At 38.1% G+C, this 26,420-nt stretch overlaps 1 protein-coding gene across 1 annotated transcript in view; it reads right to left on the bottom strand.

The window, feature by feature from the left end:
• PRKCE (protein kinase C epsilon) overlaps positions 1-26,420 on the bottom strand; it is a 287,329-nt gene that overhangs the window by 42,163 nt on the left and 218,746 nt on the right. Inside the window, exon 11 of the mRNA XM_058801080.1 lies at positions 13,471-13,625. Within this exon, the coding sequence (XP_058657063.1) occupies positions 13,471-13,625 (155 nt within the window). The remainder of the gene's footprint in view (positions 1-13,470; positions 13,626-26,420) is intronic.

The raw sequence follows: 26,420 nt of genomic DNA, 5'->3' as shown, positions 1-26,420 counted from the left end.
TCCCCCAGTATTGGACACTCTTAAGATTCAGCTGGAGAAAGTGCTGAGCCATCTTGTCTGGACAGTACTTTTACCAAGAAAGTTTGGATACTGATCCCTGGGTCTCCCTCCCACTTGATATATTATCATTTTATGACTCCCAACAGGTACAAAGAAAACTTGTGCTTTGGTCCAGGTCTGTTACTTAAAGGAGAAGTCCAGGTTGCCTTAACACTGCAATAAGACTAAGAGCAACCTTATTATCTATCTTCTAAACACAGATGCAAGCAATGAAGGCTATTCAGTGCTAATTCAGATGATCTTCTTAATTACAACAAGGTTGTTTATTGAAAGAAAACTAATGAAAAGAAATGGCCATTTCTCAGTGAAGGAACCAGACTGTCAGCATACTCCAAGATGAGAACACACAGCAAAGATGAAGCTTGTAAAATATTACAATCTGCTGGTAAAAGCTAGCACTAATCTTTTATGCCTATTTTGTGCTTCTATCTGGAATAGATAGAACCACTATTAGATTCAGGGGAAAAGTGAAAACACAGCAATGTAGGGAACCTATGCTATAACTTGACTTGGTCTTCTTTTTCTTTCATTCCTTTGAACAAACACCATATACACACTCCACAAAATTTAAGGAAGATATTTAAAAATATATATATATATTAGTCTGGCAACCACAAGACAGGACATACAATAAAATGGCCAAACACAGGTGACTGGGAACAAATCCTGAGGAAGCCATTAATGCACCAGCATAAGCCAACATTTCAGTGCCTTTTCTGAACTAGCCAATGCCCTCTGCACCTTTATGAAGCCCAGAAAGTGTAAAGGAGAAGGGTTGCTAAAGGCTTTTACATAAATTGTTTCTTTTTATAAAAGAAACCAATTGAAAAGAATCCTCTTCCCTATGCTCCCAAGGGTGTCCTTAGCAGGGAACAAACACAGCTCCCAGCAGTAAGCAGACTCCTGTTAAGCTCCATATCATGTTTCCATGGAGAAAAAATGCTTTCTTATTCAGAACAGAAAAACTCTGCAGTGAACTTTTGTACAGACACTGATTTTTTTCCAACCTCACTTTGGTCTTTTTATGGAAAGCATTTCCACAGAGTGGTGCCTGTAATACTACACAGAAAGGACTAAATAAATTATATAGCATAAATGAAATGATGTAACAAAGCAAGAATGTTGCTTCCAACAAAATGTTTACTTATATGGAATAAGTAGAAGAAAGATTTTAGTAATTTTTGCTTCTATTCTGATTTCAGTAGCATAGTTTGCATGCCTTAACATGTTTTTAACCTATCATGTGGTCTGAACATGGGAAGGGTATGTAGGCTTTTCATTTAAAACCTTTTCTAGGCGTGCTGTGTTTATTTGGGATCAAAACAGCCGCAGTAAACAGCAGTTTAACAGATTTCTGCAGAAATTCTTGTAAAATCTGTGAGTGAAATTTATTTTGTCCTTTAATTTTCCAAATGCATTCTATTATACAAAGAGATTTGTCTGTTCCAAAATTCTGTAGAGTTAACAGCTTTCTATTATGTTTGATGGAAGACCACTGCAGCGGAGGGATTCTGGCAAAATTAAGAAGAATATTATCTGTCTGTAAAGCATGAAGAAGACATCTGAAAAAATGGGAGTTGGTTGCTCTTATATGTTGATCTATGCATGAAATAAACTCCTAATACTGCTTACAGACAGAGGTCATAGAACTTGATGGTTCAAAATCCAATTCTTGCTTTGATATGTAATTAAAAAGGGCTATGTATGTTAATGCCCAGAACTATATCTTATACTATTTTAAAATTACATTCGTGTAGCAAAATCAAATTACTTTCCCCCCAGTCTCTGCCAGGAAGCTTCACAAACATTTCTAGACAATCTTTTCATGTGCAGGAAGTTTCAGCTCCAGCACATTTCCAATGTAGCTCCTGCAGCCTTCCCCCATCTCCTCCAGAAAATGTACTTGGGAAAGCTACTTTGGCGGTAGTGCCAACTTATAATGTAACCACTTAAAATCTACTTATACAAGGCACCTCAAGATTTTTAATTAATATGAATGCAATGGAAAGATGAATCATGAGTCATTCATGTGAAATAAAAATTGCTACTGCAATTTACCTTCAGCTGTGAAGACAGACTACCAAGAGAAGCCAACAGTCCAGCCCAAATGCAAGATAGAGGTACTTCTGAATAAACATTTGAGAGGCTAAAATGTCATTTTAATCTCTAACATTTGCTACTTACTGGGTAGTCAATGCATGTAAATATTAACTTCAGTAGGATTATAATATTAACTACTGGTCAGTGTAGGCTGCGCTTGAACAATTTCGTGAACATGAAAAAACTATTTTGGGCCTGGGGAATTATCTTTGTAACTTCTGCATGCCCAGCCTCTTCTGAGACCTGCTAACCAGACTTTATGTTCTGACAAGAACAGAAATTATCCCATAAAGCTCCCAGATAGTTATGTGGGCAAAGACTAGCAAGGAACCTAATTATACAGCTTACACATAAAGTCTAATTAAATTATAATGCACAATAAAGTCTCTTTGCATCCTTCTGACAGTCTTAAACTGAGCACACTGAGTACAATTTAATTCCATTGTAAAATTGCTTTTCTTCTGGTGTTGGAAAGAGGTTTTACCATAAATCAGAGATTTTTAAAGAAACAGTCACTTATACACCAGATGGTGGCTTCTCTACTCCCATGTCATGTCACAGTCATATTTAAAACATACTTTTATTATCTATTATCACATTTTGAATTCCAAATAAAAACGCATGAACAAACAAACCTCTGAGAAAGATTATCCAAAGCTTTTCAAACAGAATGGGAGAGAAGTTGCAGAAGCTGTACCATATCTCTAATATGATATATTAAACTCACCATTGCCCAACCCTGAAATAAATAAGGGTATTAGTTTCTACTCTCTGTAGACAGTTTATAGTATTGTATAGTATTAAGACTTGCTAGTGTAGCAAAAAAATATTAAGGGGCACTGTGATTCTCAACTCAGACTCATTAAACGATGACACAAAATACTCCATAAGCAATGATACCATTCCACCCTTTCATCCTTTACTGCCCACTCAGCCTCAGACACAAATCCTTCCACTGTCTTCCTACCTCCATAATTCTGATGCTGTAATTAGGCAAATGTAACTATGTTTGACTGCTTTTTAAATGGATTCTATTACATAAGGTGTGTAAAAACCAAACCCTATTATTATATGTGCTATGGGCACAATTTTTGATTTTAGTGTAAACTGTCTTGGATTTGGTTTATATTACTTTGCCCTAACTAAGAGCACACATATCTGAGACAGGGGAGAAAAGTCTGTAGTGGTAATGACTTATACCAGATTTGTCATTGAATTGTCTCTGGCTTTATAAGCTATAGCTCACTAACACCAGTTAATGTTTTGTTGCTATTACTACACAGAGAATTTTCAGGATGCTGTTTCAAAATTTCTTCAAGCCCTCTTGCTCATGGACAAAACAACTACTCAATCTGCAGATGTTTTAGAAATTATGGTGAAATCCTCTTCCTCTTGGGACATCCACAGAAACCCCAAACTTTTGCCTTACTTTGCGTGCAAACACACCACTAGCTCAGATCTGGAGCTGGCAAAATATTTCCTTCTTTTTCTTTCATGAATTTTCAAAAGGTGAAAAGAGAACCTGCCTAAAAACCAGGGTTGTCTGAAGGGTTTCTTTCTGCTCTGCTTGGGACATTTTTCACTCAGTGTCTGTGGAAATTAACTTGCAGTGTTTTAGTAGAGGCAACTTCAACAAGCTTGCAGCAGATACCTTTAGCCTTGTGCAAAACATATATGCTGCTGAGCTGCTCTGTACTTTCCTCATGCACAAACTGAGGATCCTTTTATGCTAGCAGATATTTAAAGACTTTCATATAAATGAGAATTAGAGCTTCTTGATAATAGTTATGGCCTCTCTGGACTCTACAGATTATCAGCAGATGAACTGGCAGCCACTTGGTATTCCTTTTATATCCTCAGTATACAGTACCATAAACACTTGCTGTCCTCTCAGTGGTAGTTAAGTTTACACAGATACACACTCAGGCAGTTTCTTAAGTGCCAATTATTTTTGTTCTACAAGTACTCTGTTAGAGCTCTTCCAGATTTATTGATGTTTGAAAGCTTTTAAATATCCATTACACACTTAACTGACCATAGCAACTCCATCTGACTCATTATTTGTGTTAGAATATATTTAGGCATTTTTTAAAATGGGTCTTAGTAGACCACAGGATCTCCCTTGGAAACCCTATAATAAATCAAGTAAATACCTGGTGAAGTGCTATAATGATGTTTATTTGTAACCATTTAATTTTATGCTTTATATTCCATGTTTTGAACATATAAAGTTCCTCTGTTCAGGTTATTAGTGACCAAGTTTTCCTCAGTTAATTTTTTGGTACTGCTTCTGTATTACTCAGTTTCATACCAAAGTGCACCCATAGTGACTGCTATACTGGCAACCTGCTGCTGCCATCCCATCCTTCCCTTTCCTTGAAAGGGCAATCACATGCTTTAATACTGGAATACCTTGTGAAGAATAGTTTTATGACTGCCACTGTCAAATCTACATGAAAAAAAAAAAGCATACAACTGCATGTACTGTTTGCATTTGGCAGAGCGATATTTTCTGTATCTTCCATACATCAGGAGAAGGAAATGGCAGCTTAGAGGAAAAAAGCACACATATATCAGTGCCACCATTATTCCTGGCCTCTCCCATTTATTTGCAGTCTCTCTTTGCTGTTCTGTAAGACTGACTACCGGAAACAAATTCTTTAAGCAGGAAGCAAGAAGTGGAGACTCATGGGGTATGTACTTTGTGAGAGGTGCTGCTTGGGCTTCTCATAAGCCTCTCTTCTCAAAAGTTGGATATTACTGTAGAAATGTTTTTTAATCTAAAATATTGTACCCCCATCATAAGTGGTCTTGGGGGACTGAAACTCAACTTGGTGGTGGGAGTAAATTGTCTGTTCCTGGAGCCATCCACTGCTGGGGATATAACAGTGCAGAGACTACACAATCTCCCATCTTGGTAAAAGTTGCCCTTGGCAACCCTGCTATTCCTGCTCCACTTCTGCCTCCTCCCCATGTACTCAGTGCTGCTGAGATGAGGAAGACTCCTACTTGTGATTATTTCTCCTACTGTCTGCTGCTTTGGGGAGCTGCTTGTTCAGGCTCTGTGACACTGTGGCAGCCAAGGAGAGGGGCATGCATTACTGCACATTCTCTTGGCACAAGAAGGGATTTATTATCTCTCTGGCCTTGTTACCCCTCCCCTTTCTGCTCATTTTTAGCACTCTCAGGGCCACCAGAGCCATTTTGTTCCACTTTCTGATTCCCTTGGTTAGACTGCACCTTGCCTGTCCAAGGTCTTTCTGATGTAATCCTACCACTATTTATTCTGGTAGCAAAAGAGACTTTGGTGAACTCCCCGAAATGCTGGTGCTCTTACTGCCTGTAGTTTCTCTGTTTTAGCTTTTTAGGCCTATTTAGTTAACTTTCTAGTGAATAATATTATTTCTGCTTCCTTCCATTGGAGCATAAGCTGTCAGCTAAAATTTTCAAAGGATTCAGTGATAACTCAGTTATGTCAGCTTTTGGATTTTGGCTAAATTTTCATTTTGCAGTTTTAAGCAAAAGAACACACAGTTTTTAATAACAGTGGCTTCTCAAATGTGATGATTTGCTCTTTTAAAATAAACATGTTTTCTATCTAAGAAGTCAAACCAAGGTCTCAACTCATACAAGAAGCTGCAGCTATGCATATGAACAGTCTCACAATCAAAATCAGCCTTTGAGGAGCGACCTGCATGCAGGAATGTTTGCTGCAGCAGCATCTAAGTGATAAGCTCTTATATAACAAAGAGGTGGATAAAAGAGGGAGTGGGAAGATGGGCAAAGAGAATAAATGTAAACATTGAGCCAAAAGTAGCAAGGTTCTGGCCAAAAAAATAGAAGCTGTATGCAAATGTCTTTACTGAAGGGCATAATTCAAATTCTCTTTTAAGGCTGTTCAGCATTTTTGACATTACTATTAAAAACTCCCCAAGTAAATAAAGTTCCTTATTTGTTTTCATCTAACACTTTACACTACTTCCCAACTTTACAGCCCAGAATGTGGATTGTATCCTGGGCTGCACCCAAAGCACTGTGGGCAGCAGCACCAGGGAGAAGATTTTGTCTCTTTCCTCCCCTCTGGTGAGACCCCACCTGCAGTGCTGCATCCAGCTCTTGTCTCCAGAAGACATGGACCTATTGGAGAGAGCCCAGAGGAGGGCCACAAAGATAATTAGAGGCATGGAGCACTTCTCCTGTGAGAAAAGGTTGAGAGAATTGGGACTGTGCAGCCTGGAAAAGAGAAGGCTTCAGAATGACATGACTCTGGCTTTCCAGTACCCGAAGGGAGCCTACAAGAAAGATGGAGGGGGATTATTTACAAGAGCATGTAGTGACAGGACAAGGGGGAATGGATTCAAGCTGACAGTATTTTTAGATACTAAGAAGAAATTCTTTACTCACTGCCACTGAAGGCAGTGAGTCACTGGAATGGGTTGCCCAATGAAACTGTGGATGCCTCATCCTTGGAAGTGTTTATGGCCAGGTTGGATGGGGTTCTGAGCAACCTGGTCCTGCGGGAGGTGTTGAAACTAGATCTTTAGGATTCCTTCCATCCCAAGTGATTCTAAAGTTCCATTATTCAGTGATTCTTTGTTGCGTGAAGCATCTCAAGAGCACAACAAAATCTTTGTTAAAAGCCTACCACCTCAGAACCACATTTGCTGTGCACTTCTCTCCCCCATTATTATGAAACTTTAGTAGATGCATTCAATAGGATGAAAAAGGCAAAGCTTCACCCGTAATAGTTTCAACACCACTGCAACTGGGTTATAGAAATATTTTTCCTTGTTTGAAGACAAACATGACTGAAAGGCACAGTAAAATTCAATCCTAAGTTTTGTCTCTTAGCAGCAGAATTACATGTAGGAAGCATCTTTAGATTTTTAATGCATTGTGACACAGAAATGCATTAAAAATCTAAAATTCTCTTTCTGCTGTTAGAAAATTGTTTGCAGAGTATGATTTTGTTTGGAGCTAGTGTACCTGATTCTGCAGAAACAGCCCTGCATTAGGAAAACTAATGGGTTTGTTCTGTATCAGTACAGTTCAGTTTCACATGTGCTGCAGCTCTACTGGATTTTTATTTTGTGTATGTTTCTCTGAGTTAAAATTTTCTTATCAAATGCTGAGAGATAGCGCACATTTCTTCCTGTTATAGAATAAAGACACAAACATCAATCATCTAAAATCAGTGACATTCACCCAGAAATAAATACAAATATGTCCTGTAACATTTCACTGCTATTATCTGTTGAGAGGTACTGTTGCCCTTTCTATTGAGGGTACATGGCTGCCCTCAGAGGAATGTAAACTTGGCATTAACCCTGGCAGATTCCCACTCCCTGCTCACTCTCATTTAACATTAACTCACTCCTATACTGTTATCAGAAGGTAAAGGTCATAGCTTTATTTACACAATACAGCACTATACAAACGGTCATTAAACAAGAAAATCTTGCACCAAATAAACACGAAGCAAAAAAACAATGCTGACCTCGCTACCAAGAACTCCCCCTGGAAGTACCTTGTCATTCCCCAAATAAGGGCAATGGTGCTTCTAAATATTAACTGCCCAGCACTGCCCCCCCACAGACCCAACTCCCACGCACCAGCCAACTAAGGACTTTTTTATGTTCCAAACCCAGGAGAAATTTAAAAGGCATTCTACTGTTGGCAAGACCATGTGGCTCATATCCTATTCCCACAGCCTTTACTCATCCTTCCACAGCTGGAAACCTTGTCAAAGGCTCTCCTATACGACAGAGCCCTTAGCACAATACATAAGCTGGGCAGATGGCAGGGTGGACTCCCTCGGTCTGAATGCCAGAAGCCTGGGAACCAACGCTCCTTCCTGCTTCCCATCTCCCTCTGCTCCGCTCCTCTCCACCCCGGCCCACTGCCTTTTCCTGCGGGGAAGACATCCTGCTTATTTATGCATTTCATGACTGTTGATCTGCCTAGATCCAGCGAGAAAAAGTGCAAAGAGGGCAGGAGGCCACTGACTAAAATCCCGTTGGAGCTCATGCTCAGTTTTAGAAACTAGAGCAGGCAGAGCAGAGACAGTGTGGATGTAGTCCAGGGCTCAAAGCCGGCCAGGAGCACTGGTCAGGTGGCGTGGCTTGGGCAGCAGTCCCTGGAGACACTGGGACTCCACACCAACCTGCACAATTCACTCCTCACTTCCTATTTTTACTGAAGGTGATGGAAATAGTTTTTTGCTCACTTGAGCCAGAAGCAAACTGTGACTTCTCTGTAGCAGACTGCTGCAACAGGCAGCTTATGTGGAGAGGACCATGTGTTCAGTATATTCCTATGCTTAGGTGTGAATATGCCAGGTGAGGGTACAAGGTCTTGCTCTCTTCCATGGACCACAGCTAAAGCACCAATTTAACTTTTAACTATTCAGAGTTGTAATAAGATGATCTTTATATGCTTAAATCAAAATGTTCCACATCTAGTTTTGCTTAAAAAAAATAGGGCGGAAGGGAATTTTATTTGGCTGCTGCCACTCAGAAATAACACAGTAAGTTAAATTGGGAGAATGATGACTTTTAACATGTTAACCACTGACCATGCAACATTTTCATCAGTGTAAATATAACTCCTCATTACTCTGCCAAGGCTGCACTGAATCACACAACCACCAATGAAGTCACACTTTATAAATAAATATTCCTATTTCACATAAAAACACACTAATGAATGTGCTTTTAATTTTAGGTAGTTCTTCTTTCTGAAACACTGGTGTGTGCTGCCCTGATAAAGAGGAATGCTGGGAAAGCTGATTATCCGGCGAAAAATTCAGTTAGTGTTCAAACAAGTTCCTAGGGTAGATGTGCGCGGAAAAAGCCCGGAGGTACTCAAGGATTGGCATCAGCATATTTACATCCACATTTACCTCAATTCAGCGTTAATAAATCCTTCATCATGACCAACACATTAATTACAGAGTGTAGAGAGCCTTAGAAAGCTCCAGCAAGTTACAGGCTGGGTTATTACTTCATATTGCTGAGGCACATAATAACCCATAGTTATGAATAAGGACTCCATCGTGGCCATGTGCTGCATGATGTGAAGGTAGCATCTCACAGATCTTACACTTGAAAGCAAAATATTTGCTCCTACGTTAGTCAACCCAAATCAGGTGACACTAATTTCCCAATTAAGGTATTTTTCATCCTTTCAGGTGAACTGAAATTGTATACATTAATTTTTTTTTCTCTTTTATGCTCCAGAGAGAGCACTTGAATGATTCTGGAGGATAAGAGACCAAGAAACACACAGCTACTGAAACAATGCTTACAGCTCTCACAGTTATTTCCTAAATAATGTATGAACTAGGGACACTGTCATTTCTGTTCCTGAAGAGGTACCCTGTTCTAGTGCTGGCCTTCCTGCCTGGGGGGACAACAGTTCTTTGTAGGTATTTCAGGACACAGCAGGTCACTCGTGTCACCTCGCTTGAACTCCTACTCTGAGAGCAGCCAGCCAGCCAGATACTCCTGACCTCAGCCCAACATCTCCAAGTGAAACAAGAATATGCCACATTTACATAAATCTGCAGAAAGAGCACAGGAATGTTGAAATTCACTACAAGAGGGGAGCACAGAACTCACAGTTAATTAACACACACAGTTTGTTGCACTTTCCCTACATGAGAATATATACTAATACATTTTATATAAACATAATATATATTAATACATTATGAAAACTGACTTAAAATACAACATACTCCAGGGGCAGGTGACACTGAACATAGTCCACACAACCTTTCATCACCAAGTTCAAACTCCAGTCCACCTCACAAAAAAAAATCAAAATGAGATTCCTAGTCTTTAATTCCCGAAGCTTGGATACATTTTTCCAAAGTGGTGCAACTGCAATTGCATAACACAAACAAGGACAAGTGCCAGAAAACAGGATTGAAACCGATTAACTCTACTTATATTATCAGGCCCCAGTCTGACATGTGCCTGAATAGCTGAATGCCAGATGAGGGGGAAGGTGGCAGGGATGATGTAAATATTTTTATTAGGCTGTTGAAGTGTTTTTGACACAACAGTAACACCAGACCTTTAAAAATGTCACCCTAAAAATTATCCTGAATTTTATCTTTCATGAAACATGCATTCAGTAATGGAATATCTTTATATATAAAAATTTTGAGGTTCATCTTTATTTCCAACTTAAACTCAATAAGCATAAGGAGGATAAACATAAGGAAGATATATGGAATTCCAATGAGCACACCGGTAATTGGACAAGTCTGGGAACAACTGTTGGGCTAGCTGCAAAGATGTGAACTCAGAGAATAATTTCTATTGCTAAACAGGGAGCTGGCTTTCTCTTTGAACTTCAGGGGAAATGAGGATAAACCAGTTATTATAAAAGATGATCATTTAGTATCATCATAGCACTTTCTAAAAACCTAACCAACAAGCCAAAGCATGAGCTAAAGCTAGTTATTTACTTCCAAAAATATAACTTTGTTTAGCTCCAAACAAATACTTCCACATACAAGACTGAAAAAAGATCAGAAGGTATAGCAGCTATTTTGAAACCTACATTTCCATCAAACATCTTATTTTATTTATATATTCCCCACTTTCCTTGAAGTAGTGCCCACACAAGCAACATTTCCCATTTTGGAGAATAACCATTAATTTCACACCACAATGTTTTTTCTAGAAATATAATTACACATAAGACAAGTATTCTTTATTAAAATATCTGAAGGCAAGTCAGGTAGTTATGACTGGTAGCTATTCAGCAGCAAAGTTTGTTTTATTTTCTTTTTTTTTCTTTCCCTTCTCTTTCCTTGTTTGCCAGCTAATAAGAGCTTAGGAGATGTAAAGGACTGACTTGATCCCAATGCATTTTTAACATTGTAGTAAATAATGCAGTGAGGCATGGAATAATTAGGCTGAAACTGTTCTGTGCAAGACAACTATTCTTATGCCTGCTTGACATGAATGAATGCATTCTCCCAAGGCCTGGCACATTGTGAATGAATTCTGACATCTTCTTATCATTAATTAATTTTAAATAATTTCTTCCTTCTACTTGTATTTTACAGCATAACTGGGATATTCATTTTACAAATATTTGAACTCCTAGTATCTCACAGTTAAGAAAATGAATTATGCTTACAGACATATCCACGTCAAGATCCAAAAGCCTGTGTCAAAACTAAATACAACTGAATCTGTTCCTAATTTCTTCCTGTTGTTTTCAATAGTTTATGGTTCCATCCTACAACTCATGTTCTCATGTGACTTCTGATCACACACTCAGCATAACAAGGCATTTACAAATTCAGTGTCATACTCCAGCATGCATGTCAGACATGTCAGCATAGTGTCTGAATCAAAAGTTGTGAGCACACTGTGAAGTTTAAATTATGAAACATTGTCTCAGAATGACATTTCTCCTGTGATAGAAGCATTCTGCTCATGAAGTTATACAAAGAACACACGCATACGAAGAGATTCAATGCATCCAGGCAGGAGCCAACACTCAGCAGAAGCTACACGCAGGACAAGGGAAAAGAGGTAGGAAGGAAGAGTAGAGAGAGGAGGATTTGTGTTGAGGGCTGGGAGCAGTGAAGGATGGGGGCCTGAATGAATGCACATTCATATAAAGCAGGGAGATGTAATCTTATACTAATTCTTTCCTGCTGGCTCACAGAAGTCATTGAAATGACTGCTAATTACAAGGTGTCTACCTCCAAGTTTCCAGGAGGAGCAAATTAGCTCAAGTATTTAATGGAGACAAATCCTCAAAATCCTTCACTTTTCAAAGTGCCAAGCTTGTCTGTTTCCCTTATGACAGATACTTATAAATTCTGAAGTTGCCACATTCTATTATGTGAATGTACAAATACCTAGCTTTTGAAATAAATGCAATGAATAGGAAATATGATATGGGCAGGAAAGGTAAGAAATGTGTTGGATCTTCAGCACTTGAAAACAAACCCATGTGAAGTGTCAGGCCCAAAAGTACAACCCAGTATGCAAACATCATACCAGCGTTAATAAAAGATGGAGATTAAGAGCTGCAGCTAGCAAAGAGTTTTATAAAGAAAACTAGATTTTTGATGAAAAGAGCACTTTCAAAGAGATTTACTTTCCTCAGAAGCTGTGATGTTCTGCTGTTTGCTATGTCTCTGGAAAGGAGACGCCTTTGAGAAATTTGCCTATTAATCCCTTTGTATGTGGCAAAGCCAATTGCTTCTAATGGAACTTACCACTCAACCCTGGTTACTAAAAATTTAATACTTCCTTCTCAATTTCTAGTACTCTCAAGACCTGTCTTTATACAAATGTGACAAATTCCGTATCCTTATATTAATGGTTTGGCTCACGAAATCTCTGACTGCCTGTCTCTGAGATGACTACCTCAAATCAAAACTGATAACCTGAAAGAGGGTAGGAATATCAAGGGAAAAAATGGAGCTCAGTTAGATCTGAAGAACTCAGAGTTTTTACTAGACAAGACAGATTTATATTACAAAACCTGTTAAGCATGCTGCTTCTGAAAGCCCAAATTTATCTCAAGTAATAACAGGCTGCTAAAAACAAATAAAAACAGAGAGGAAGTGTGAAATGACAAGATAAAGGATTTAATAAACACATTAACATCAGGGTGAAATTTTTCAAAGCGAATCCTCAGTTTTAATAATAAAGCCTATCCCTAAATGCATTCTTCATCCCAGCACAACAATATGCACTTTCTCTGTGTGTGTGTGCATGGTTGTTGAAGATTAGAGACTGGGGCCAGTGAGGGAGGTTTAAATAGATGCAGGGCACTTGAAAGCAAATCAGAACTGTCTCCAAAGGGCCACTTCCTGCTGGTGAGTAAGCCTTCACCCAAACAGTCCAGAGGAAGGGGCATAAGCAAAGCATTGCAAAGGACCATCCCGATCGTATCGGACTGGAGACAACTAAGACAAACAAACTCAGGAAGTGGCAGGGGGTTAGAAACCCAGAGGAAATCTATGGCACAGGGAGGAAAGTGCAGAGATTGCACTGATCTGCAGAGAGGTCACCTCTGGGTCGCACCGTGCCAAGCTTTTTCAAACCCACTTTATTTGGACTAGAACACAAAACTGGCACACACAGCTGGTGACTGCTGCAGAGGCTATTCAAATGTTAACATTCTCAATGATAAACAGCCAAAAAAAAGTTCTGTGTAAGCAAATTAGAACAAACAACTAATCCAAAACTGGTTGCTAAGAGATGGAGGATTTCAGCCAAAACCATCCTGAAGCCCCAAGAATACTTTATTTTTGATCAAAAAAAGTACCTGTAGATGACTCCATGTTGGTGAAGAAACATGAGAGCTGATGTGACCTCTGCAGCATAAAAGCGGGATCGAGGTTCGTCAAATTTGCGTGAGCGTTGGATTTGAAACATTAGGTCTCCTCCATTTACATACTCCATGACGAAAAAGAGGCGGTCCTGAAATTAATTAAACAGTGCTATTTAGCTAATTTCTTTTAGTGACATAAAGGACTGCTCGAAGCCACACTTTAAATGACTGGAGCATTTACATAAAGAAATAAAAGCAACTAATACTACAATTCTGAAAAAGGAGAAAGCTGGCAACCAAAACCCACCAAACCTAGAGAAAATATGGTTAGTCTCAAAGTGAGAAATTAGAAAAGGCAATCAAAATACTGTATCAAACAGAACACATACACATCTACATACCAACAAATACATATGGAATTATAATCAAGTTCATATAATAACAGAGATACTTAAGTGATGTTATTTCTTTTATAATTTAGCCATGAAAATCATAGTTTTAGAAAATTTAGCCAGAATATCTCATTAAAAGATATGTCAATTTTGTCAACTATTGACAGGCTGTGAGGCAAATTTCAGTCTTCTTTCTGCACTTCTTCCTTACCAGTTACTTTGTCTGCAAAGCATCTTCCCCAAATAATGAAAAAATTATTTAGAACTGTTAAGCTACAGAAACCAGTGCTGCCAATCTCAGACACTTATATATGTTTTTTTCAATTGCCTCAAACCCTCATAATGAAATAGGATTGCATTATTAAAGTATGTTTCAGGTTCTTTCTATATTCGTCTAATGGTTATCACTTCCCTGTTCAAGCCTTCAAACATATTTCCATGATGGAGGACTAGAAATGAATGTTCCTTGAGAATATCAACTGAGATTCTCAAGCAATCACACCATTAACCCAAAAGTTCAGTACATGTTGAAACAGTCAGAACTGAAAATATCAGCAAACTAAACATGTGCTTGGCATCTTGAACCATTTATTATCTAAGCTGGCAATGCATGTGAAGGCATAAGGAAAGAAATGGCACACATATAATTGACATAATTTAGATCCATTTTTTAAAGTGTTTCTTACAATTTTTATATTTTTCCCCAATCTGTACTAATACCTCTGAATCTTCAACTTCTGGCCTGTCCACCCTTGGTGAATCCCTACTCCACATTCTTTATTTCCTTACTGTTAATTATCTACAGCTATATGCACATGAGTTTAGTTAGAGGGGGAGGTAATCCTGATGTGACACGGCACAGACATTTCTTTCCCTGGCCGCATGATTCACAGGTGTGTGAGCATGGGACTTCACCCCTGTGCAGCTCCGGTCTCACTCTGCAGTTTGGCTCTAGCTCGTAGTTTCTCGTGTGCTGGGTTGAAGAAAAAGAGACAAGATGTGACATTGCTTTGGACAAGGAAAAACAACATAGGATTGAGGTTAATTAACCTCCCCCAAGTGAATCCAAGCCTGCAGATTACATAGTTTATATATATGAATCCAGAATGTCATAAATGTTTGTCATTTGTCTTTAATCATCTACTCTACAACTCAGAGTCAGAGTACAGCACTTAAAAATACCCTTGAACTTCAGCGTGTGCATTAATGCTGCTCATTAAGCGCCTAAATGTTATACTTATCAGGGATGCTTCCTGGAGGAGGCTAGAAATGTTTGTCTGACTTTTTGCTGATTACAGAAAGAGGATGCAGAAAAAAAAACTTTGTGCCTTTCCTCCTGTATCTTGGGAACACAGAAACTGCCGGACTGGGTGAAATTTGGAAAGCCAGGTGAACTGGCATTCTCAATAAAACATTGCAAATGACTTTGGTACATTTTCCTTATCATTTCCTAGGAAGGAAAACATCCTGAAGAATAGCATCACAGCTTCTGGCTGCATCATACACTCAGAAGAGCATGAATTCAAAGCCAGGCCTTTGCTCTTTCTGTAATGCTCAGTACTGTTGATATGTTCAAAATCATAGTGCAGACCTTCTGACATTAGTGTAGGGTTTAACTACCACCCTCTTTCTGTCTTTAAGCAAAATTATTTGTGGTAAGCTTACTGGGAACTTACTGGCTCTTGTGCTGTCCATCTGATTTATCTCAGAACCAGTAAGAATTATGGTCTTGCTTTTAAAAGAAAACCTGGTAGTTCTCAGATGGTGTTAGGATTTCAGAAGCTGGAGCTTAAGGATACCACCAATACATCAGGTTTGTGATGAAGTCAGTCAAAAGCAGAGGTGTGCTGCTACTGGAACATAAGGTAAGAGGATGCAACATTCCTAAGAAGAAGATGTGGGCATTGTCCTTTGTTAGGCTTCTCACTGCTGCACCACAGAATGAGTATCTCTGAAGAGCATTTTCAAGTGTCCCTTTGCAGGTCTTTCCCTAGGATTATCTCACATGGATACAGTTGAGTGTTTCAAGGACAAAACCTATCGGACTGCAGGCTGAGGAGAGCACAGGCTGAGGAGAGCTTACCTAAAGAAACTTCTCCTAACGCTTGTTGAAATTGAACTTTCTTACACTGCTATTTTAACTTTTCCGAAGTCAACAGTTAACAGTCTGGATTTGAGTGGGATCAACAAGGAAAACAAAACTTGCAATTCCCATTCTCCTAAACAGCCATACTCATTCCTGATATTGCTACCATTTTGCTGCATCTACCACAGGTAGAAAAAAACCAATACTGATGCAAAGTGAAGGTGCTGTGCCTTTTACAGCTGTGACTCCCAAATGGTGACCCTCAACTTGTCACTGAGCTGGGAGCTGCTGCTCCCAAGAGTCATAACACCAGAAAAAAAGACTGATTTACACAATTGTATAGATGAAGGCTACTTCCTAACATGTCAGGATAGACTGTTTTTTCTTCATATTAAATACTCCATGTTTGATCCAAATGCTTTTTCTGACATTCACTAAATGCCTAATTGCTGACTATTAATGTCAGAAATTGTGTTTAGTTAAAGCTTCAAGTTCTTTTATTTTAGTCCAGTCTTTTTTAGGGCACTAACAGTTAAGCTAACTGAAAATTTAACCTGGACTTTTTATCAGAGTATCTTGTCACCAGACAGTCTGAATAAAAGGTTTAGCAGAATTATCTGAGCTGGCCATGGATATCTATCAATCATATCTCTCTCTTTTATATCTTCTTTTTTGTGAACATCCTATTCTTATTTGAAAGGGTATTTCTGACATATTCTGCAGCTTACTTCACAATCTCAGCAAAAGTGTACCTACTAAAAGCACATTTAACAGCTCAGTAATTGAATTTGTTCTGCTATTGAATTTTTCTGCTACAAATCTATATTTTAAGTCACTTTCCTAGCTTTCCTCAGTAAACATTTCAGTTTCCTACTGAGAATTCACAGAAAAAAAGGTTTGAAAGTTCTGTTTTCTGTTTACAGTGAGTCTGAGAAAGTCCACTGTAGCACAGAGTAAACAGTAAGATGCAAAACATGCACAAGCACAGCAGATCAGAATTTCAACATTAGAAGGTATCATCTTTTTTTGATGAAATATATTCAGTCCCTATGGAAACTACTTTCTTAAAAGCACTCTCTGGTCTTTCTTATTCGTCAGGACAATGATGTGATCAGCTGAGACTCATATTTACTTGAAAAGAAGATGCAAGAGAAGAGAGAATATTTTATGAATAGGAGCTGAGATTGACAAGTCCATTTTTTTAATGTCCACAACCTCAAAAAAAACAGCCATACTCTTTTGATTTTTGCACTCAAACCTTTTTCCATATCTTTCATCAAAGGTTAATGGTCAAAATACAGGTTCCCAACTATCTGACTCCTTCCTTTCTGTCATAATGCAAGCACACACAGAGCAACCCAATGAGACCTCTGAGTTCAATGCAGAGAGGGTGAAATCCTCCCACTAGTAGTGAAATAACTGTATTATTCCTGATCATTTGTATCTTGCTACATGTACCACCAGGAGTTATTCAAACACTGAAGTATGAGAATATAAAGTGAACACCCTTAAGAATTCTACACAAAGGGACAGTGCAGTGTTTACTCAGTTAAAAATGCGATACGAGGTATGACTTTATTATCAATTGTGTTCCAAGAGAAAATGGAATGGGTTTGATTTGGACTGCATTATTTTTGAACTTTGTTTTCATAACATTTGGGAAGTATGTTTTGATGAGTAAAGCAGTCCTGGGAACTCTTTAATTATATAAACTAAAATAAAAGGAAAATCACAGACATTACAGATTAATCCTCTCTTGGCACCTATAAAGCAAAAAAAAAAGTACTGCAAAGTAAGCTAATATGTTTTCTGAAGTAAAGTAAACAAATGTGTTTTCTGAAGTAATTTGATTCTTTTTCAGGGTTTATTTTAGCCCTTAATCAAACTGCTTTTCCTTGAATTTCTCAAAAGATATGGTTGAATGAGAATACTTAAAATAACAAATGGAAACAAAAGCAGAGCACAGTGCATGAATAAGATATTTTAAAAGAAAACTGGATGTGAAATAAACAGGCTAGAAGTTAAAAAAAAAACAAACTATGCTGAACTCTGTATTTCCGCAGTATTTTCTGACCATAAATGTAACTCTTATACTGGAATGCACAATGGCCGCCTTAATATCTCTATGATTCAAGTCTTACCTCTCAACTTTCCTAATTGAGAGTCTCTTACATGCTTTGTATCATCAAAAATGGACAACAAAAAGCAACCTTTTTTATAGTCTTTGGCCTTATCACTAAATGGCAGAGTATGCTTACTAGTTAACCTAGAAATCTTGTTTCATCTTTCTCATTTCACTCCTTTAATTTTGTCCCAATTTAATTTTTCATTTCTTGACATTCAAAATAGCCACTCCCCCGCTCTACTGCAAGTCCTTCTAATACTTCACACTTTTTTGTGATTATTGCCATTCTCTGATTTTTAGTTTTATTTAAATATTTTTTGTTTACATCTGACTATGCATTATGTGCACTCCCTGCCACTTTATATTTGCTCAGGTTTAGATGATATGAGTTTCACTAGAAAGAGGTTCTACCTTTTTTCTTTTGGAATATTGTACATGTTTTAATTTGGGAAAAGGAGGGGAGAATTCTAGAAACATCAACAGCAATAAAATCTAAGGATATAACAGATTCAATCCAGTTCCTCTTTGTGGAGATGTGATTAATGACCAAGGTCTTCCTACTAGTAAGACCAGATAATCTTGCCAATCAGTTCTGATTTAACAGATGACACTATACAGTCTATTAGTTGTTTAGATGTGGAATAACACCATTGTTAAGGAACAAACTTCTACGTAAACCCTGTATGAAAGGTTAGACATGGAAAGACTTTGATGTATTGTTTACATTAATTATTGTGTAGATCTTAAAAGACTTTTAAAAAATTGTTATCAGTCATTAACCTGTCTGTCCTTTGTTTGTTTTCCAATTAAAATCTCATTAACATTAAATTGCAGTCTAAAGACAATCCATTGGTAGACATAAAACCATGCACAATTATCACTTCAATCTGAAGAATACAAACTTTTTTTTCTCTTTCAAATGAGTCCTAACAGCTGGGGGACCCAATATGCAGTTCAACACAGCCTCATTACTGAAACATTACAAAACAAAAATAAATCATGCAATATGTCTCTCAGTTTCAAAACTGAGATGTGCATCCATCGCACAAGTCTGAGAACAAATCTTTCCACTACTGCTTTTTGTTTCCCAGTTCAACTTTTATAACACTTAAAATCATACAGGAAAGGCAGTGAACATGGACTCATGTCCAAAATTCACAATTGATAAATCTTAGCAGCCTACTCCAACAACCATTTTCCTCTTCATTTATGTTTTCATTCAATGGGCTCTGAATAAATCCTTTCTGATTCTCACTAGTTCTCCAAGTTCTTTGTATGAATACAGATTTTTCTCCCAATTTCAGAAAGTTGCATTTAAATTAGATTGCTTCAGAGGCCCCTGAAAGTATCAAGGAAACTAATATGTGTATCAAATACAGGTAAATGTAAATGTTAAATAGTTCACATTCTAGTAGAGTACTGTTACATAAGGGAATATGTTTAGGCACTAAAGTTGTTGCAAAACAAAAGTTAAACATACAACTTTTATTGCTCAAGAAGTCAGGTAAATATATCACCTTGGTAAGCTTGTTAAGATGATATTCTATTCATGTCTTGCATGTATGGAATTCTTCTTCAACTAATACAAAACTGTGATTACTTAACTCTATTTAAACAGGATGCTCAAACAGTTTGTTTAAAATTACCTAAAACTACAGCAACTGTCCCACCCCTCCAAACTTAAATAAACATTTCCTGCTTCTGATGGAAGTTGCAGAGGCATACTGTACACAAAACTATGTGCAAACCTTCACCACCCAAAGACTAACCAGGATGGCAGATTCATTTTCCACAATCCCAGCATTAGGAGGGGCAAATATAAATCCAAGAGAAAAACCAGGTACAACACTAAAGAAAACAACAAGAAGCTCTCTGCTGTTCTTGTGATTCCTTTTTGAAGTTCACAGTAACAATCTCCAACAGGACACTATGACATGTTATCTGTCTCTGATTTCAGTGTTTATACTCGGGGCTAATTGTGTTGTTTTTCCTGTTTTGTACCAGGGCTTTCAAGGAGTTCCAAAGAAGAAGGGAACAATTTCAACGAATCCCATATTTCTTGGAATAAATGACCTGTACATAGGAACTGCTATCTTTAATTTCACATGACATGTCTGCATCTTTCACTTAACGCAAAATGCACATGTTCAGGTTTTGTATTAGAGGATTTTTTTTGTCAGCCAAAATTCCACAACCTAAATTTCCCTCAAGCTGGTGAGGACCTGTTATAGTTAGGGCTTGTAGGTGAGTTTTACTCAGCTTTGCCCTGTCATTTCAAATTCATTTTTTGCCCTTGAAAGAATTGCCTCAAAGGTAAAACATAGACCAGAGAGAATAAGAGAAGCACACAAAACTGGATAAGGAAATCTTGCGAGGTCATCTAGCTTATCCCACTGACAGGCAGGATCAGCTGTACCTAACCTAAGGGGAACTAACCTTTCCAATGCTGCAAGGCAGACTCTGGCCTTTGACAGATCTGAAACTGTGAACCTGAACAGCCCTGCTGAATGGACTCAGTTTGGCCCACAAAGACCTAGAAGCAGGAGCCTGTGCTAATCTGGTCTGCCAGAGGGCAAATGGCTCTGTCTGCATTCCACTGCGGTGGAGTCTCATTTCTGCCAGAAGTGCCCTGCTCTCTTCTCAGCCCCCTTGTCACCAGCAAAAGCCAGTACTGAATGATATTTCTTGAACATACTCGGCCTCATAGGTCAAAAAATTGTATCTGTTACTGAAAATAAACTGACCTTCTCTTAAAAATCACCACTGATAAACACTCCTTCACCTCCTCTGGCAGGCTGTTTCGGTACTTGCAGAAGATATCACTGGGAGCTCTTTCACTGCTGCAAATCATTTGTGTTACTTCTTACTCTAACCTTACTCAAAGTATCAATTCCTAATTGTGCTGGAAATTATATAATACCTTTAGAGAAACAATTCTTTGCTTTCCACCTTTGTTTTTTATAAAAAAACTGGTTACTGGTTTTTCTCGATTATACAAAATTGATAACAGAGTATTTCTATTCTGTTTGTAGAGACCTCAGACATTATGTTAATTGAGAGCCTGTGGGAGAAAAAACACTTCTAAAGCCTTGAGAATAGTTTCAAGAATAGCTGGCCTGTTTTGAGACACTCAAAAATCCCTCTGTACCCTATCATAGCATACCATGTGAAAGGCCAGAGAAAGATACAAATCAAATGCAATTAGTTTTCAAACAGTGCTTCCAGAACCCGTGTGGAGATTCTCAAGTCCTTTACAGTGTATTACTGCAAAGAGCTGCCTTGCAGCATTTACTCAGCTATAATGTGAGCTGCTGGAAAGGGGTTTTTAAGCAAGATGTTTGTCTGAGATCTCTGTATGCCATAGAGCAGTCCTGGTATGTTCACTTTTGTCATGAGAGATTTATGTTGTCTCCTTATGTAATATCCATGGATACTGGAACAAAATAGGGTTCTTAACATGTTTTTCATGCACATAACACATCCCATAGTACTAATCAACAAGGGATATGTGGCTAGTGTTAATAAGTACCTTGAGAAAAATTGGCTGACTTGGGCGAGTGACTTACTGTGTGCAAGCAGTAGGTCACAAAACCGTGGAAGTAATGAGTTAATGATTCAAAGTGGGAAATATTACCCAGGACCTCACCTATTCTTCGCAAAATGTTCAAGGGACCATTACATTTTACCAAGACCAGCACTTAAGAAAAAATTTTTATTTATGGCAGTTCTAAAGACATATCCAGCAACACTCTGAAACTGTCCAAAGTGAAGAGAAGCCAGCCTGTCCTGAATTCATTGAGAGTGAAAAAATGTGCTCTTTGTTTATCACCCTGGCACTAATACTTCCAGGAAAGTTTAGTTGAATGTTTCAAATATTGAAAGTCTCTAATCCTACACCACTGTGGCAAGCAAAATTCACTGACATTGGTATCACTTTTGAAATGTGCAGGTCTTCAACTGTTCCATAAATGCTGGAATATGAGAAAGCATGGTTATGAAAAAAATCTAGAATCTGCAACAAGCAATAATATCTAGCTCAGAATCACAGATGAACATTAGACCCCTCACACAGACCTTTTTCCTCTGCAATTTATAAACATCTGATCTTGAATACAGCCTTCCTAATGTTTTCTCCAGATAAATTTTGTCATATTACTATCTGGACCAAATTTACTATGCATTGGAGTAGCTGGTGTATCAGGCTCATACTAGGTCTAGTAAAAGAAAAAATTCCAAAATTTAATTAATCCTATTTTCTAAAAAAAGATGAAATTTAGAGTAATTCAATGTTGCACAGAAACAGCAAGTGGAGAGTGGTCAGCCTGCTTTCCTCCATAGAGCTCCCATTTTACTCACTGAGAATATGACATAAAATTCTAACTCTGAGTTGCTCAAATAGACACAATTTCACATTAAGACCCTAAAATGTGAGAGCAAAATTGTTCACTTTTTTACTTCCTCCTTTAACTTAAGAATTCCAATTTTGGTTTTTTGTTCTTGGTCACTGATGGACATTATACCTTCTCGCCTTCTCGCCAAGTGAACATTTTCTATGTGACACCTATAACAATATCTCATTTTCTAACTACAGAGCTTAGTGGTGAGACTCTCTTCAGCTCAATGGGGTTGAGATCAGGATTAAATTTTTAATGCTGTAATATGTGGAATTTATTAGACAAGGGCATGCAATGAAAATGCTGAACAAATGATGTCCATTTGCATTTCCTCAGTTCAATTCTGTACCTTCTAACCTTAGAGATGAAGAAAAATACTTTTGAATTTGGAAAGATCTTCAACCTCAAATTATCCTGGATGGATATGTGTTGTGGTGTCACTGGATTTTTCTGGGAGCTGGGGAAAACCTTTCAGTGTGCGCCCAGCTGCAGTTGGGGGCACACTGAAAGATTTGGTTGGTAGCTGTGAGCTCCATGGTGAGCTCAGGGAAGGGCACTCCTGGGGTACCAACCCTCCTCCCTGCCTGCCTCTAAAAACCCAAGCAAGCTTCATGAGCAAGGACCCCAGAAGGGTCCCAGCTGCTGTAATACAGTCCTTGTGCCCTTCCTCTCATATAAGGGAGAAACACAACTGGAATCCTCTGCAGAAATGGCATGTTTTGTAGTTCTAGTCACTTCAAAAGGGGTATCAAGTAGGAAAAGCTTCTCAGGCCATTTCCCTAATACCTTCATTTGATGACAGATAAGCTGTGAAAAGTGCCTTTTATGAAATTCTTTGATCTCATCTTCTTTTGGTGTTGTTTGGAAAAAAGAACTGTTCTGGTGAGATAATTTTAAAGACCTCTCATTTAATGGCCTGATGCATATGGCAGAAAATTATATCAAGCCTGTAAAATGTCATTATGCAGAAAATGTTACAATGTGCAGGCAGCTATTAATATTCCTTTGTTCTGATTCTTATAGGAAAAAATATAAATACTGTCTTAACAAATACAACTAACTATAAGGTTTTTGAAGCCACCTCAGAATTTCTAAGAACAACTTTTAACCTGCTTATATTCCACCAAGGAGCTAAGAGATGTCACACGTCTAAGGTGTCTCCTCAACTCCTAGGCTGGCTCTTGTACCTTCCTTGTTTTCGCAGTTCCTGTTTTCTTACACTGTTTGGGCATTTACTTTAGGTCTTTGAGCACACAAGGAAACATCAGATGCTACAGAGCTAACAGGGAACACTTGGGAAGGCAGCCAGTTGGTCCAGCAGCAGTGATATCAGAAGGAAAAGGAACCAGTTAAAGAAGATAATGAAAGTGACAGGATAAAATACTCATCCGGCAACGAGATTCTCTGAAATTACCCAGTATTGCAAAAAAAAAAAAACCCCAACCAGAAGTAATCAGCTGAGTGGGCAAGTTTTTGTATCACAGTCATGATACACTGTCAACAGAGCTCTTTGTTTCTAGGAACACAATCAGCTGACTGAAAGGCAGAAGTTGTGTTCTCAGATTTATGGAACTGCCAGTTGTGATCCTGGAGAGATCTACAATGACTTTAGCAATGAGTTACTTGTATACAAGCTATCAAAAGTTACCTGCTGAGGAATGACTTCTAGTCACCTATATCAGGACCAGGCATACTGAACCAAAATGGACAGACTACAGCAGAAACACATGAGGACATTTTCTATTGAAGTTTATCACTTTAAATTTTCACAATTTGTTAGAAAAGAAAGCATAAATGTATAGGTATTTCCTCTCTCCCCATGCAAGAACAAATTCTTGCCATTGCACCAGACTGTGAAAGCAGAGTTTTCTTGCAGTACAGAATTTACCACTGGGAAAACCTGCTCCTTTTCACAGCTCAGAATTCTACTTGTCCATGAACAGAGTATTGGACAATTCAGAGGGAAAGAAGGCAAAGCAAAGAGGTGCAAAACGTTATTCAAACATTTGTTATGTTACCCTGTAAGTTAACTTGCCCAATAGAAGTTTGATATGAACATGAGTGCATTAATTAAGAAAGGAGTAAACAAGAATTCTCCAACAGCTTTCAAACTTCTTTCCCTGTAATGTGGGAATGAGTGTTGGAAAATCGTCATGCATCAGGGCCAGCTTCATAACATACTGCCTAGATATTCCATTTATGATGCTCTATGTGTTACACACATTTGTCACCAGATATTCTTTACAGTTTTAAAATTGTTATTTCTACCTAAGTAAAAAAAAAAGGGGAGGGGATGGTGAAAAGGCTGAATTTTTGTACTGTCTCTAAAGAAACTTTTTTCCCTGCAAAAGAGTAACCATATGAAACTAGGAAAACAAAGTGTGAGCATTAAAGAGAGGGGTCTTAGCGATATCACAGTATGAGTTTCTTATTTTGATAGTTTCACAGTCTGTATAAGTCATAATAATTAATGTTTCCATTAGAGTGCTCCTTTGCATGTTCCTCATACCTCCTTACTCTTACCACCAACTCAATCACTTTGCACTAAGGAAAAAAAGGCCATGACTATTCACTGATGCACCTAGAAGAACACCATATTTTGTATTCAGCAATTTTACACAAGTCAGAGCACAACAACACATGCTCTGGCCTTGTTTTAGGACTTGATTTTCTAACTTTTGTACATTAGACCAGGTCACTGACTCCTACAGACCCTTTGTGAGATTAAGTGTTAAGGAATTGACTTACACTTTTAGAAAGTTTGTGATGGGGGAGGACACGGAATCCTGTGCTCCTTTCAAAAGAAGATGAATGAAAGCTTTGGCAACATAAAGATATTCAGTACAGAGAAACAGCTCTTCTGTATTATGAGAAGAGTTTCAGCAATGTTCCCACGTTCTTAAAAACGAAGGTCAGCCAGTGACAACAGTTGGTTCTAGCTTGACAACACAGCAAGAAACTTGTATTGCACTGTGACCATCCAGATGGAAAATTTATATGAGATACTGTCATATCAGTTCACAAACTATGCCCTGGATGCCAGAAATAACTAAAAGTCTAAAGCTTACTTGAACATGATGTTCCAAATAGAAAAATTAGTTGCATTTGTACTAACAAAACCTTCCTGAGGATTTTAAGTTCCTTAAAATGAGACATTTGCATTGAGTAACTCTGTCTCTGCTCATACAAAAAAACCCCAGCAGAGTTTGTTTTCCTGTTTTTACCAAAGAGACTTCTTTTTGGGAACTTGGCTAAGCCAAAACAAAATAATTATGACAGCCAAAATAAAGGTGTTGCTTTTCTGGAGTAAGAGATGTTTCCATTCAGAAATGTCTAATTCCAGATTTTTATTCAGGACCCTTCTTTCTTACAGGTGTTGACTTGTAGTACTCTGACAGGTGCATTATCATGCTGATGCTTATTTGCTCAAACTCAAGGACATATTTTAAAAAAAACTCAGCTCAACCATATATTGCTACTAATTGTCATAAAATGCCATAACAAGAACAAATAAAAGACAAACTTTCTGCTGATACTGCACTTAGTAATACAAACTGAAATCTTCTCTGCACCAGTAGTTGGTATATGGCAAGAAGGGATAGAATTAGGATGTACATGGAGAAATGGCCTGGCAAATAGAAAAAGAAACATTAGAAAAAGTGATTGCAGGGTAAACTGAGTGATTTGCAGCATTTGCTGAATACTGGAGCCACCGATGAAGCCTCAGGAACCAACTCCCTCTACTAAGCTCCAGGGGTTGCATGTTACACCTGACTTCTTACAGATGCCCAGCTTGCTTCCCACTGAGCAAGCTTCAGCACACTGACTGCAGCAATGGTAGAAAAGATACTCATTCACAGCTTGGGAAGTGTAACTTTCGTTGAGAAAACTATGCTCTGTCTCCTCATGCATCACTTTTTTTATTCCTAGGCTGTCCTAGGTAACTG

This window comes from Ammospiza caudacuta, chromosome 3 (assembly GCF_027887145.1).
Source record: "Ammospiza caudacuta isolate bAmmCau1 chromosome 3, bAmmCau1.pri, whole genome shotgun sequence".
In the NCBI taxonomy this organism is placed as follows: Eukaryota; Metazoa; Chordata; class Aves; order Passeriformes; family Passerellidae; genus Ammospiza; species Ammospiza caudacuta.
The sequence above is the reverse complement of the archived record's forward strand: the minus strand, read 5'-3'. Positions and strand labels throughout refer to the sequence as shown.